The sequence below is a fragment of the Octopus bimaculoides genome, unplaced genomic scaffold (assembly GCF_046866305.1).
Source record: "Octopus bimaculoides isolate indiv1 unplaced genomic scaffold, ASM4686630v1 contig85, whole genome shotgun sequence".
NCBI lineage: Eukaryota > Metazoa > Mollusca > Cephalopoda > Octopoda > Octopodidae > Octopus > Octopus bimaculoides.
This window is the reverse complement of record NW_028315335.1, coordinates 1,749-16,677: the sequence shown is the minus strand read 5'-3', so window position 1 is coordinate 16,677 and position 14,929 is coordinate 1,749. Positions and strand designations below refer to the sequence as shown.

At 37.7% G+C, this 14,929-nt stretch overlaps 1 protein-coding gene across 8 annotated transcripts in view; it reads right to left on the bottom strand.

Moving 5' to 3' along the window:
• The window catches only part of LOC149129270 (uncharacterized), a 70,560-nt gene extending 57,641 nt beyond the window's left edge, over positions 1-12,919 (bottom strand). For 3 of the 8 annotated variants that reach the window (XR_016240132.1, XR_016240135.1, XR_016240134.1), the window contains exons 1-2: positions 12,714-12,914; positions 12,516-12,630 (exon numbers count right to left, since the gene is read on the bottom strand). Coding sequence is in view for 1 of the 8 variants with exons in the window: in XM_089346637.1 (XP_089202763.1) it covers positions 12,516-12,551 (36 nt within the window). In the remaining 7 variants the exon portion in view is untranslated. Of the gene's footprint in view, positions 1-12,515; positions 12,631-12,713 lie in introns of all 8 variants that reach the window. The other 5 variants (XR_016240130.1, XR_016240131.1, XR_016240126.1 and 2 more) reach the window with 3 other exon arrangements.
• Positions 12,920-14,929: the final 2,010 nt, after the last annotated feature.

Below are 14,929 nucleotides of genomic sequence, written 5' to 3'. Positions count from 1 at the left end.
AGCTTTTAAGACTTGGTTTTGTGTGTGTTTCTGCCTTTCTGGCTGCTTGGGTAGGTGTGTGTGTGTGTGAGGGAGTGAGTATATGTTATTGTGTTTGCTGGGCATTCCTTAGCCCCCACTCCCACCTCACCAGCCACCCAATACTTACCCCCCCACCCCATATGAACTCCTTGTCGGTGGTGTGTGTGTGTGTCTGGGTCTGTCCCACCATCGGAATGGGGTGGCAAGGGGGGGGGGGGCGTCTATGTGGGTTACCCTGCCTCAACTTCCTTCCCAGTCTCACTTGAAACATGATCCCCCCACACCACCACCACCACATAACTGTCCCCCCTCCCCGTATCATGTAGAACACAGATACACACATACATACACGCGCACGCAGTCACTGACTCAGTTTCTTTGGCTGTTTGTTTGCATCAGCCCACATCAGGGTGTAAAAGTGCATGGGTATACATATATATATATATATATATATATATATATATATATATAGTTTTAGGGAAAATAACCAATTTTCAAGAACTCATCGATGAAAATCCACTAAAGATTTTCTACTATTTGAAAATAATATGTATTCTTGTTTTTATACTATTCATTTGGTTCTTTATAGATTATTTTAATAGATAACTTATTTAACACTATATTATTTAGGAGTTATAGTTTCATTTCAACATAATATTAGAACTTCGATTGGAATAGTGTTGATATATTTTCGATTATTTTTGATTAATATTATTTGATTAATTATTAATCTTTATAGTTTATAATATCGTTAAAGTTTTTTTTAAATCAAAACTTTGTATATATATATAAAGTTTAACCTTTTATTCTTAATAATTTTTTCTTTCCTAATTTTTTCATTCATAATTTTTTCCATTCATAATTTTTTCATTCATATTTTTTATTATTACGTTTGTAGAAATAAATAATCTTGTATTTTTCTATTATTTAATTTGATCTTTAATCATAATTAAATAAACGTCTTTAGCTTTAAATAGTATAGCTTTAACTATTACACCGGTTAAATATGTACTAATTTTATCTTCATTATTATTTTAAACTTAAACTTCGTTCAACTTGTATTTAAAACAATGATAATTTAAAACAATGATAATTTAGGTAAGATGTTTTTTGTATATAATATACATGTTATTATTATGGATGAAGAGATGATTATTGAATGGTTATTATTTTGATATTATGATATTTTTTAAATAATTTTTCTATCTTTATATAATAAGTATATCATATTAATTCATTTGGTACTTATTGTTGGTTGAGATATATATCTAATTATTGTTCTACTTACGATCTGACGAGTAGCTATATTTTTGAATAGAACTTATTTTAGATAATTTCAATTGATTTTAATCGATTTAAATTTCTTTTCTATTTGAAAATTGGTTATGAAACACGTGTAATCTTTTTATTATATTTATCTTATGATATTTACTTTACTTTATATTATACTCATTTATTGTGCTTTTAATTATTAATTTTTCTATATGTGATAGTGGATTTTCATCGATGAGTTCTTGAAAATTGGTTATTTTCCCTAAAACTATATATATTTTATATATACTTTATCTATAAGGCTCAATTTAATTTTTTATAAATTGATTTTAATTGAGTTTTTTACCTGTAATTTTGGATTTTGTCCCTAATAATATTATTATATATATATATATATATATATATTATTAATTCATCAATAATATATTTAGAAAATCAATATTTAGTATTTCAAAAGATATATATCCAACATAACATGGTAGCATAATAAATTTAAAAGTTTAAAACATAAAAATAAACATAATATTCATGCTTATTTACACATAAATTTTTATACGCATATATATTTAAACATATATTTATCTATTTTTAGATTTTTATATGTATCGATATTTATATTCCATATTTTTATTTTTATGTTTTAAACTTTTAAATTTATTATGCTACCATGTTATGTTGGATATATATCTTTTGAAATACTAAATATTGATTTCCTAAATATATTATTGATGAATTAATAATATAAAATCACATATATACACATTTATTTGCTCAAGATAATTGAGCACTCAACATAAGTTCAATTATATATTATTTTAGAATATTACTCATAAAAGTTATATATATACATATATATATATATATATATATATATATATATATATATATATATATATATATACACACAGACATATACACTGCTATATATATATATATATATAAATATATATATATACACACGCACACAGATGCATATATACACACACACATGTAACTATTTGGACTTTGAGTATATGCCTATTCTTATGTCAGTCAAAGCACATTCACCGTTTCAGGCTACCTGATGTCATCCTCCACAGAAACTCTACAATTTTCACTGGATTTATGTCAGGAAACCCACAATGTTTGTTGTGTTTATTGTTGATAAAAGAAACAGAAGATGGATTTAGAATCTTTTATTCAACATGACAATCGTTTCAGCACATCCTTCAATCTGTCCCACCCACATCAGTGAAACTGAGTTCTACAAGTGCTGTGTGTCCCACCTACACTTAACAAGAAAACTTCTTACACAATGAACCAAACTACATCTCTTTCTCACGCATTATGATTACCTCTCACTCCCCAATCTTGTCGTCCTCTTGGCCCAGGGCCACTGTATCCTTACTCTCTGCTTGCCCCCGACCTGTGTATTCTACCCACATGCCTTCTCTCACTCTATTATTGCCATCTGCTAGCCCCCCCCCCCCCCCCCCAACCTGGATGTTCCACCAACACATAACAAGAACATTTTGCCCTCACCCTACCTCGACAAACCAATCCACGTCTCTTCTCTTTCTCGCAATTCCTCCTTCACTCCACAATCTCCTACAAATCATGCTTACTTGCTAATGGGAGCTTTGGCTCCCTAAACATCGGAGACAGAGGGGATAGTCACAACTGGATTGCCTGTGATCATACTTCTGCTTACTCAGGGTTTAGCTGGAGCAAAATGACAACATAAGCACACGATATCTGCCCCCCACCCCATCACCCTGCCTCTCCCCACTGCTCCTGACACAAATCAGCCCAAATGTGGGAACTGGTCTTCATTTAGAAATAGCAGACAAATCTCCCTCAAAATCACACCACATTGCTGTCTTCAAAAAACACGAGATCATGTTGGATGGTCAAGGATGGAAACCCTTTGATCATAAGTCAAGACTCTGACTGCAGCTGAAACCAGGCACAGGAAAATGAGAGCTGTTGTATGGTTGCTCTATCTGCTGAAAATAACAGCTAAATGATCCTCACCTCACTTCTGAACTTCTTCAATAAAGAAAGGAGGACACCCGAAGTCATGCACTTCTAAATATGAGATGGTCATGGTTGAGGCATCTGTGGTCATAGACCTTCTCCACCGAGGCTGGCCTAGGGTTAAACAACGAAAAACCAACAGTGACACTTATAGAACAGGATGTCTCCATCACCACCAGGCACCAGATAAACACACACACACACACACACACTGACCTCCCCCACCGTGTTGTGTGTGAACAGTTTTCTGTTGCCATGGAAATGTTGACATGAATAATAACAACATGGTGGTGGTGGTAGTTTAGTCCCAGGTCAATCCAGTCACAGCAGACACTCCAGCTGTGACCATCTTGCCTTTCCCCTAAAATTTTGTTTATACAATGTAACTATTTCTAAAATGGGAGCCATTTCAGGGAGATTTGGCTGCTATTTCTCCCAGCTCTAGCTACCATGTAGATGCCTCCCACATTGGTCCATACATAAGAGAGGAGTAGGGTGTGATTTGAGGGAGATTTAGCTGCTATTTCTAATAATGTAGTTAGTAGTGGCGGATCTCCCTCATTGGTTTGTGGTGGAAAGTGGTGGTGGTGAAAGTAGGAGTTGCAGCTTAGGTGATAGTAGCAGTGGTTATGAAGTGAGTAGCGAGTAGGGTGGTGGCAGTGGTGGTGGTGGTGGTGGTAGTTCTGGTGGCAATTTTGTGATGGTATATGTTGCAGCACTTGTAGTGGTGTTGGTAGTGGTGACAGTGGTGGCTGAGGTGGTAGTGGTGGTGGTGGTGGTGGTGGTGTTGTGATATATGGGGTCTTTTTTTTTTTAGGAAGTCTTCCAGGCTGTGTGTGTATTGACTAACATGTATGTGGGAGTTAATGTCATTGCATGTCACTATACATGTATGTATGTACTGTGTGTGTATGCATGAATGCAAGATATATATAGGTATGTGTATGAATGTGTGTGTGTGTGTGTGTACATGTGAATGTATGAGTAACTCTATATATGTATCTGTGTATGCTTGTATGAATGCAATGTATGTATATAAGTGTGTGAGTGTGTTTGTGTATGCGTCTATGTACGTATAAATATATTTCATTAAATAATCAACGAAAGACAAAGAAAACAACATTGACACCAAACAGGGACAACACCACGCCACCACCACCACCAACAACAAAAACAACAAGGACAGTAAAAGTGTGTGTACATGTTTGCACTCAAAGTGCACCATCTGTTTGCAACTGGTGGCCGCCCCAAATGCCAATGATTGTATTGTTATGGAAATCTGTGGGTGTTGTGATTGTTTAGCCCTAGGCCAACCCTGATACGGCTGTTCAATGAACAAAGGTGTTCCACTCACGACCAACCTGTGGATTTAAAGTAAACGTACAGGGCTACATTATATCAGGTCGTTAAAAATGAAATGATCCGATTTTGAACTGAAAGTTTATTTTAATTTATCTCAACGAAAAGCAATGCAGTTAATCAAAGAATGCATCTAAATCATCAACACAATTTTGCCATTTTATCAATAACTTATTTATGCTGGTAGCAAAGAATTCTGGAAAGCAACATATAAGTATATGCATATATACACACATACATGTACATGCCTACTTATATATGTATATATATACATGCATATATTGGTACAGGGAATCAAAGAAATGTGAACAAAAAGAGAACCAAGAACATAAAAAGATCACAAACAATGAACATCAAAAGAAACAAACAGAGAAACGAAACAGGCAACATAAAGAACATTCCCTTCATCAGTTGCCCCCTGTTTTATATACTCCGCATTTCAAAGGCAGGGACCAGATGAGACTTCGTTAAAACAGTCCTTCCCGCAGAAGGTTAAAGTGGTAACAAAACAGAACAACAAGAACAAAACAGTAAAAACAAACGGTGAGGACTGTTGAGACTTAACGAGCTGATGTGGTGAACGCTGGAGTAACGAGCTTTGAGAAGAGACAGGTAAAAGCACATGGACTTGCATGGCTTCCAATTAACAGCCAGGGACCCTCACCAATTGGGAAGGATACTACGTAAAATGAGAGACCACTTGAGACCTGCAGCAAAACAAACTTTCGAAAGTCGACGGGGCCAACTTCCAGTCTGAATCTTGCTGAAGAGGACCATCTTTGGGAACTGGCTACTTGGTATCTGAATCACATGGCCAACCCAGTAGAATAGGCTTCCTTCCAGTTTCCATCTACAAAATTCATGTCTAAGGCATTGATTGGTCTGACAGTATAGTATAAAAGACTTAGCCAAGGTACCACACAGTGGGACTGAACCCAAAACCAACTGGCTACAAAGGGGTCTTCCTGACCACACAGCTTTGCCTTCTTGTAATAAATTTTTCGACGAATGTAAAAGAATCCCTTTTTTGGGGAAATGGTGGATTTCGAAGCACAAACGTGAAGCTAATAAATAGAAACATGGAAACTATTTGGAGAGTAAAAATCAAAGAGGCTGCCAGTGAGACTCAAACCCACATCTTTGAACATGACAGATGTTCTACCATTGGACCAAAGCATTTTAGAAACTGATTTGTTTTTTTTGGGGGGGTCTAAAATAGTTTTCTCAACTCAGTATTTACAAGGCCTTATTTATAGCTTCCTCTGTGTACTTCAAGACACTTCGAGAAAAAAAAAGCCGTGTATGAGGGGAGAGGGTGTGAGGAAGTGAATATATCTATGTATATATATATATACGAGATTATATCATGCATACGTGTGTGTATATATATATATATATGCACCACCCACGTCAACACGACAACAGTGAAATGTTATATCCCCCCCACCCCCACCCCCATTGCACCCCCCTCCTCTCTCTTGGGTGTCCTAAGAAAATAGTCTGCTGTTTTACTTCCTTCACACAGAGCCTCTTGGGGGCGATTCATTGTGTTCTACTTAACACCACCACCACCACCACCACAACCATCGCATTCACCATCATCATCATCATCATCACTGTCACCAGCATTACTGCTATCATCGTCATGACCACCACCACTACTACTACCACCATTGTCATCATCATCATCATCACCACTACCACCACTACTACCACTATCATCACCATCATCATCATCATCATCAAAAATTGGTGAGTAACTTTTATGTGGTACCTTACTTTACAAGAAATAGCAGCTAACTCTCCCTGAAATCACTGCTTAGCTGTCTTAAAGTTGGAAAGACCCATTAAATTATATATTCCAAGATACACTAGGGCTGAATTAAAACCAAACAAAATCAAGATAATCATAGTTGTAACACCCACCATCATAGGTCTACTGGATCAGTATTGCCCTAGGGTTAAACAACATGGCAGACCCTCTTATCATGCTCAAGATCACAGTCAACACACAAAAACAAGGAACTACATTCACACAACGTTGCAGGACCCTCCCTGGATTGGCTGTATCTCTACTACGTAATCCCTTAAGTATTCAGGGACAGTTCTGCAGCCGTTCCCCTTAACAATGATTGCCCTATACACCACCACCACCACACCACCACCACAAGAATCTCCTGGGATATTCAAATACTTTCCTCATCTAAAATATAAGAGAGTAAGGTGTGATTCGAGGAAGATTTGGCTGCTACTTCTAACAGGTGTAGCCACCATGCAGAGGTCTCCATCATTGGCTCATACATACATACATATATATATATATATATATATATATATATATATATATATATATATTAAAAATTTAAGGAATGGAGAAAACGGATGTTATAATTGCATACTTTATTCCTACATATGTTTCAAAGGATTACAACCTGTGTGATCCATAGGGATCTGTGATATTAAAATTGTAACCTTCTCTTCAGGGAATGCATGGGAATCATCTTAAACATAAGACTTTATGACCGATTATGAAAACAATAGATGGATAAGGTTATGACTTGATTCATTTGAAAAAAACCGTTAGAGAATTGGACGCTACCGGATAGTGGGTTGGACAACACATACATATAACTGTGTGAAAACATACATGCATACATAAAGACATATACACATATACATACATATATATACACATATATATACACATATATATGTGTATATATATATATATATATATATATATATATATATACACACACACACGTATACACACATACGTCCACATTTACACATATGCACATACGTACCCATGCCTATACAAATATACCCATATGTGTGCATGTCCCCATACACACATATATACATATATATATATATACACATGTATAAATAGAAATAGACACATACATATACTCATACATATACATCTACGCCTATAACCGAATAAACAGATACGCATATACATATACATACATGTATACAAACACATACGTAAACACACGCAAGCACATACATACATACATACATACAAATACATATATATAAAAGAAAAAGAACTCAAGTGTTTTCATATATACATACATACACATACACATACATATATATATATATATATATATATATATATATATATACACACATACATACATACATATACATACATATATATACACACATACACGCATACATACATATATACACACACATACATACAGATATATGTACATACATACAGAACCTAATAACACATACATATGGATTTATACAAATACATACACAATTATATATACATATACATAGATATGTACACATATACACACATATATACTTACAAACATACGTACACACACCCACACAAGTATACATATATACATACATACACACAGATACACTCACACACACACATATGTATACACCCATACATAAAAACATGGTACATAGCAGCAAAACACACACACACACACACTCAGACATGCACACACAAGGAGACAGAGGTACATACATACATATACACACATGCACACACATACATAAAACACACACACAAACACAGGAATATGCAGAATACATACATGCATACATGTATGCATACACACCCATACATACATATATACATAGACATACATACACACACATGAATGCATACATACACACACACTGAGACACACACATGCATAAATAACGGACAGAGTCAAGACTATTGATAAGTTTGCAAGACGCAACGAAAGTTTTAGGAAAATTAAAATAAGAAATAAGTGGAAATGTTACCGGTGAGTGTTAAATTTGAAGGCACAATAAGAAAATGACTCTCCCCAGACACAACAGAAGATGCTTCAACACACGAAATGACATAAAAAAGTCTTGCGAAACAAATCCAAAAAACCGAAATATATATATATAATTATATGTATATATATATATATATATATATATATATATATATATATATGTATATATATGTATACACACATATGTATTTATTGTGTGTGTGTCATCATTTAGCATCCATTGTCCATGCTGGTATGGGTTGGATGGTTTGACTGGGTTGGCACACTGGAAGGCTGCACCAGGCTCCTCTCTGATTTGGCATGGTTTTCTATAGCTGGATGCCCTTACATGCCAATTTGTACTGTACCAGTATCTGCCACAACTGCGGTTTTGCTCAGCTTGATGGGTCTTCTCAGTCATTGCCTCCATGAGGCCCAACACTTGAAAGGGACTCAGTCACTTTGCCTCCATGCAACCCATGTATATATATTATATATATACAACAAATCCATTTCAGCACAATCTTCTTTGTTTGCATGAGCCCTTCTTCTAACAAGCACCAGGATTGGGATTTTCTGCTGTTGTGTGGGAGCCTGATTGGTGAAATCAACTGAAATACTTCTCTAATATTGTAATGTACTAACATATGTGCATGGGCACCACATAAAAAGGAACTCAGTTCACTCTGTAAAGTGGCTGGCATTAGTTAGGAAGGGCATTCAGTCATAGAAACCATACAAAACAGACAGTAGAGCTGCTCTGAAGAGTGCAGGGTTACATAATTGGACTGTTATCTAACAACCTATTAAGCCCCAAGTGCAAAACCGACTGGTAAGGATGGCCACAATGGATACATAGTACTATAATACTGTACACTTCAATCAATATATATATGTATATATATACACACGCTTTCCCAAGGTGCTATGCAGTGGGACTGAACTTGAAGCCATGAGATTACAAAATTAGTTTCTTTCCCACACAGCCATGTCTCTGTCTGTATGATAAATTTATTAAGTTTTCTTTTTTGTATATCACTACCTTAAGAATATAAAGGGTTGCTATTTTTAGTACAGTGCCTATAGAAGAGCTTCAAGTAGATAGTGGAGAACTGTTCCACCCCAGTCCAATATCACAGGACCATATGTTTATTGTGTCTACAGTGAATCTGTTTATGACACAGATGGGGGTTTGCCTTATTGAAATTAGCTTTAAAAAAAAAAAGGGTGGGGTTTTTCTCTCAAAGTATTCTGTTTCCCTATTTTTATTCACAACCCATGGGTGATTTATCTGAAACTCCTCTTTTCACCCTCCTTCAAAACTTTTTTTCACAACAAATCCAGATAAAATTGTAATCTACTCCATTTGTAAAGAATTTTATCTTCAAATATTCATGTTTGTTGCATGCAGCTATGAGGAAACAAAGTTACGGTGTTGGGGTACACTTCTGTTGAACATTAATACAACCTTGAAACGTGTATCTCACAGTGAATTAAGACTGAATTGTGAAGTTGAAATCTTCAATTATAAAAGCCTCTTGAAAAGCACATGATAATTAAAATACATTAAAAGAGACCAACAGAAGTACTAGGCTTGCAAAGAATAAGTCCCGGGGTCGATTTCTTTGACTAAATGGTGGTGCTCCAGCGTGGCCACAATCAAAATGATTGAAACAAGTAAAAGAATATATTGCTAAGGCATTGAGATCCAAATAACCTGGTGTGAAACTGAATATACACCAGAATGACACATTAGTCAAGTAGGGAGCAGTAATAAGAAAAGGAATGACAAAGGAAGGAGCAATCATCCTAGAAAGTTCAGAAGATGATCGTTTATTCCTTTCTCATCTCTTCTCTTCTACATACATGTACACACACACACACATGCACAAACACACATATAACTACAGACACATGCAAATTTAGGGATTGGAACAGGTGAAAATCCCAGTAACATATGTCTCCCAGCTAGCAGAACCTTATTCTCTTGAGATATTTTGAGAACAATGTAACCTTCATTTAACTAAGGTGTATTCACCCTTATCAGTAGCTAGTGGAGTACCCCTCGTTAGGCTAATTACTATTTCTGAGGTTCTGCTGGTGATTTTATCTCCTCTGTTCCCTAATTTTCGAAAACGTTTACAATCTTCTTTGACAATAAACCACTAATGTTCTTCAAAGTTGCTTTTTATACTTTCTACTATGGACTGCTTGAAGCTTACTCACTTCCTACACCTTGATCCTGAGATCTTGCACTTAAATATATACACACATATATATTTACATATATCAATATCTCTCTATCTATCAATCTAATACAACAGCAAGACTCTCATCGGCAAGACTATTTAAGCAGGAGAATTAAGACATTCGCTCTCTTTCTTCTTTCCCATTTCCTCTCACGCTTTTACATAGTGTTGGTGTATTTGTTGATTGTGTGAGGAGGGGTCGACTGTCTTGTGCTTTCTCTCCGCCTTAAGCAGGATCAGCAATGCCAACAGTAAGGAACATGTTCTATTCAGACCTTAGGGGGTCCGAATTGTCCTCTTCGGAGGAGTGGCTCGTATGAGCAGTTGATAGAATGGACAAGTGTTTAAGGAAGAAGAAAGATTTGCTGAAGTGACAGAAGTCACAAAAAAGGAGGTGGACCTGACAAACATGGAGAAATATGAGAAGATGGCACGTAGGATCGGTGGTGATGCTAAGTTGTCCCTACTCCAGAAAGTATTGGAAAATATGGGTAAGAAAACAGTAAATATATAAGGTGTACTCAGTGGAAGAAAGGAAAATTGAAAACGTTGAGGCAGAGGAAGCAGATTTGGAACAATTGTGGTTCAAGAAGGCAGGAAAGGCAAAAGAATATGCTGTAACCACAGTAACCTACATATCTTGGAAGAAGGACTTCCAGGATTAGGGTGGAGAGAATCCCACCAGAAACAGATGTGGCTTGGGTTGTGGCGGCTGTTCTTCTCGGAAGTAAAGAAGAAATAGCCGTCCTGCAGGCCACGAAAACAGAAAATTCTGTATGGAAAGAGCAAACATTGGACCTGATCATATTGGGTATTGGCAGAACCACTGAAAATATGGTGGAAACGGTGACCATTGGAAATGTGGTGTTGAGAGTGGGGGTGGGGGTGGGGGTGGAGGGCAGAACCCCTCGTTGCTTTAAATGTTGCTAAAAAAGGCCTCTGCAGAAGCAGAGAAGTCAGGAAGAAGTTAGAAAGGGGCCGGAGAAGGTGCAACAGGAAGAAAAGAGAAACAAAGAACAGTGGATGGTAGCTGAAGGAAGAGGAAGAAAGGACAGATTGAATTAGAACCCCAAGCCATACATACGTCCCACCCCACCCCACCCACCTTCTCAGACACCCCCTCCACCCATTCCCCTCCGATACAAAGTAAGAGAAAAAAAACAAATACAAAAAAACACAAGGCTCAACAGGCTCCCCCTCCTCCCACTGGAAATTGTTTCGCGCGTGTTTGAAAGGCGTAGACCAAGAAAGGATCCAGAAGAGAACAAAATGGAGGACTGCAAGATTTGTGCATGTCGATGGATGGACAAACACTGAGGTGTCGGAAAGCCAAAAAAACGACGAAATATTGAGATTGAGGAGGGGTTATAAGTGTTGGAAGGTGAAATGTGATTTAAAGACGATATCAGACAATATAAAGTACGACGAACTGACCCAGAGATACTCCACAGCCATTACAAGCCTTCAATTCCATTACAACTTTCTCTCTCTCTCTCTCTCTCTCTCGAGCTATAGAAAGACAAATACACACGTTATATACCTACAGACATCTATATAAACACACATGTAATAATAAACAGACACGTTTCCTTAGAAACCTTTCACTAAAAAACACATTTTCGAAGGTGAGGGGCGTGACTGCATCCGCACCCTTTTGTATTTTATAAATGACATTTGGCAGAAATACGTTTGAAAACAATAATAAACGAATGCTGAAATTATAAAAATTAGTAGTAACGAAGTCTGAACAAAAGCAAAAGCATGTTAGTGTTTTGTTTTGTCTTTATTGAAACAAGCGAAAGCCAATTAAAAGGAAATCTCTTTGCCTTACCTTGTTCGAAAATGTCTGGAATTCAGCAGAAGACATCAGCTGTGAAATGGTTTTGGCTTCTTTTGCGATTTCTGGCGCAGAATTTTTCAGCGAATAACTTGTATTTTTCGATTTTCTGGAGATAGAATTACAGAATAAAGGTGAATTTTGTGGTTTATGCTTTGTCGGGTGTTGAACGAGAGAAATGTTGAAATTTACCTTTTTTTCACACATTCGAATTCACCGCCATTAATTGGCGCACACACCTGCTATTGCGCACGCGCACGCGAGTCGTGACTAGTCGATCCTACAATAACAATCTATTGCCAATGCATGTATGCACAAAACATGCAGGACGGTTTGTTTTGGTTTTTTTGAACAAAGTAAATAAAACACATTGTAAACAAAACGCAAACACCCTCATACATGTTTTGTACGTGACGCGCGCTGGAGAGTCGTAGGATCCACTAGTCACGTCTCGCATGCGCGGATGCGCGCCCTGGATCCAATCTTCTTGAATCGTACCTTGATATAATGTTTTCATTTCAAAATAAAACCAACAAAAATAATCTCCCATAATCTTTACCTCCGCTGATTTTTACATGCCCCGATGACCGATCTAAGAAATTTGGGGAACGATTTACTGTCTGGTGAATGGAACCGAGTATATGCAGATTCCAATAGCTTGCCAAATTGTCAGTCATAAATTTTCTGCAAGAACGTTTTGTCTGATAACATTCTCCAACATCTCTGCACTCCTATCGGGTAGACGTTGAAGAAATCCTTTTTCTGGTTGTGGTGTCATAACATCCAACAACCCAAGTTTTGCGCCACATTCGTCGTCCATTGTTCTTCTTTTTGAAGAACAAACTTTCATGGAACTCCACTCTATGGTCCGGACCAGCAATTGGAGTTTTATCCGGCACCAGTTTTTTGCCAAACAAACATCTCTACAGAACTGGTGCCACTGAACGGCAGTTCTTATATCAATGCAATTTATTCTTGCAGATATCGTGACAGTTAATTCGAAAATGAAAAATAAAATTAAACACTAAATAAAAAAAAAATTCCATATAATGGCAGCTTGGAGTTTTCTCCAAAGGTTCCTTTCCTGATGGAAAGAGGGTTTGTTTGTTTTTTACTTTTAGCTCACTTTCTTTTGACAAAACCCCGTCAATAGAACGACTAGAATTTTGAAAATTCATTGAACAGCCATGCTACATGGCAGTGAAACATGGGCTGTAACTGCTGAGGACATGCGTAATCTCGCAAGGAATGAAGCCAGTATGCTCCGTTTGATGTGTAATGTCAGTGTGCATACCCGTCAGGGTGTAAGTATCTTGAGAGAAAAGCTGAACATAAGAAGCATTAGTTGTGGTGTGCAAGAGAGACGATTGCGCTGGTATGGACATGTGGTGAGAATGGATGAGGATAGCTGCGTGAAAAAGTGCCACACCCTAACAGTCGAGGGAACCCGTGGAAGAGGTAGGCCCAGGAAGACCTGGGCTGAGGTGGTGAGGCAAGACCTTCGAATATTGGGCCTCACCGAGGCGATGACTACTGACCGAGACCTTTGGAAATGTGCTGTGCGTGAGAAGACCCGGCAAGCCAAGTGAGAATGCTTCCAGTGCCCCTGGACTGGCTCTTGTGCGGGTGGCGCATAAAAGACACCATTTTGAGCGTGGCCGTTGCCAGTACCGCCTGACTGGCCTTCATAGGATTTTCGAGCGAGATCGTTGCCAGTGCCCCTGGACTGGCTCTTGTACGGGTGGCACATAAAAGACACCATTTTGAGCGTGGCCATTGCCAGAACCGCCTGACTGGCCTTCGTGCAGGTGACACGTAAAAGCACCCACTACACTCTCTGAGTGGTTGGCGTTAGGAAGGGCATCCAGCTGTAGAAACTCTGCCAAATTAGATTGGAGCCTGGTGTTGCCATCCGGTTTTACCAGTCCTCAGTCAAATCGTCCAACCCATGCTAGCATGGAAAGCGGACGTTAAACGATGGTGATGATGATGATGATGTATGAGCCAATGAAGGAGGCCTCTACATGGTAGCTAGACCTGCTAGAAATAGCAACCAAATCTCCCTCAAAATCACACCCTACTCTCTTATCTATGTATATATGTATGTATGAGCCAATAAGGGAGGCCTCTACATGATAGCTAGACCTGCTAGAAATAGCAACCAAATCTCCCTCAAAATCACACCCTACTCTCTTATCTATGTATATATGTATGTATGAGCTAATGAGGGAGACCTCTACATGGTAGCTGGACCTGCTAGAAATAGCAGCCAAATCTCCCTCAAATCACACCCTACTCTCTTATCTATGTATATATGTAAGTATGAGCCAATGAGGGAGGCCTCTACATGGTAGCTGGACCTGCTAGAAATAGCAGCCAAATCTCCCTCAAATCACACCCTACACTCT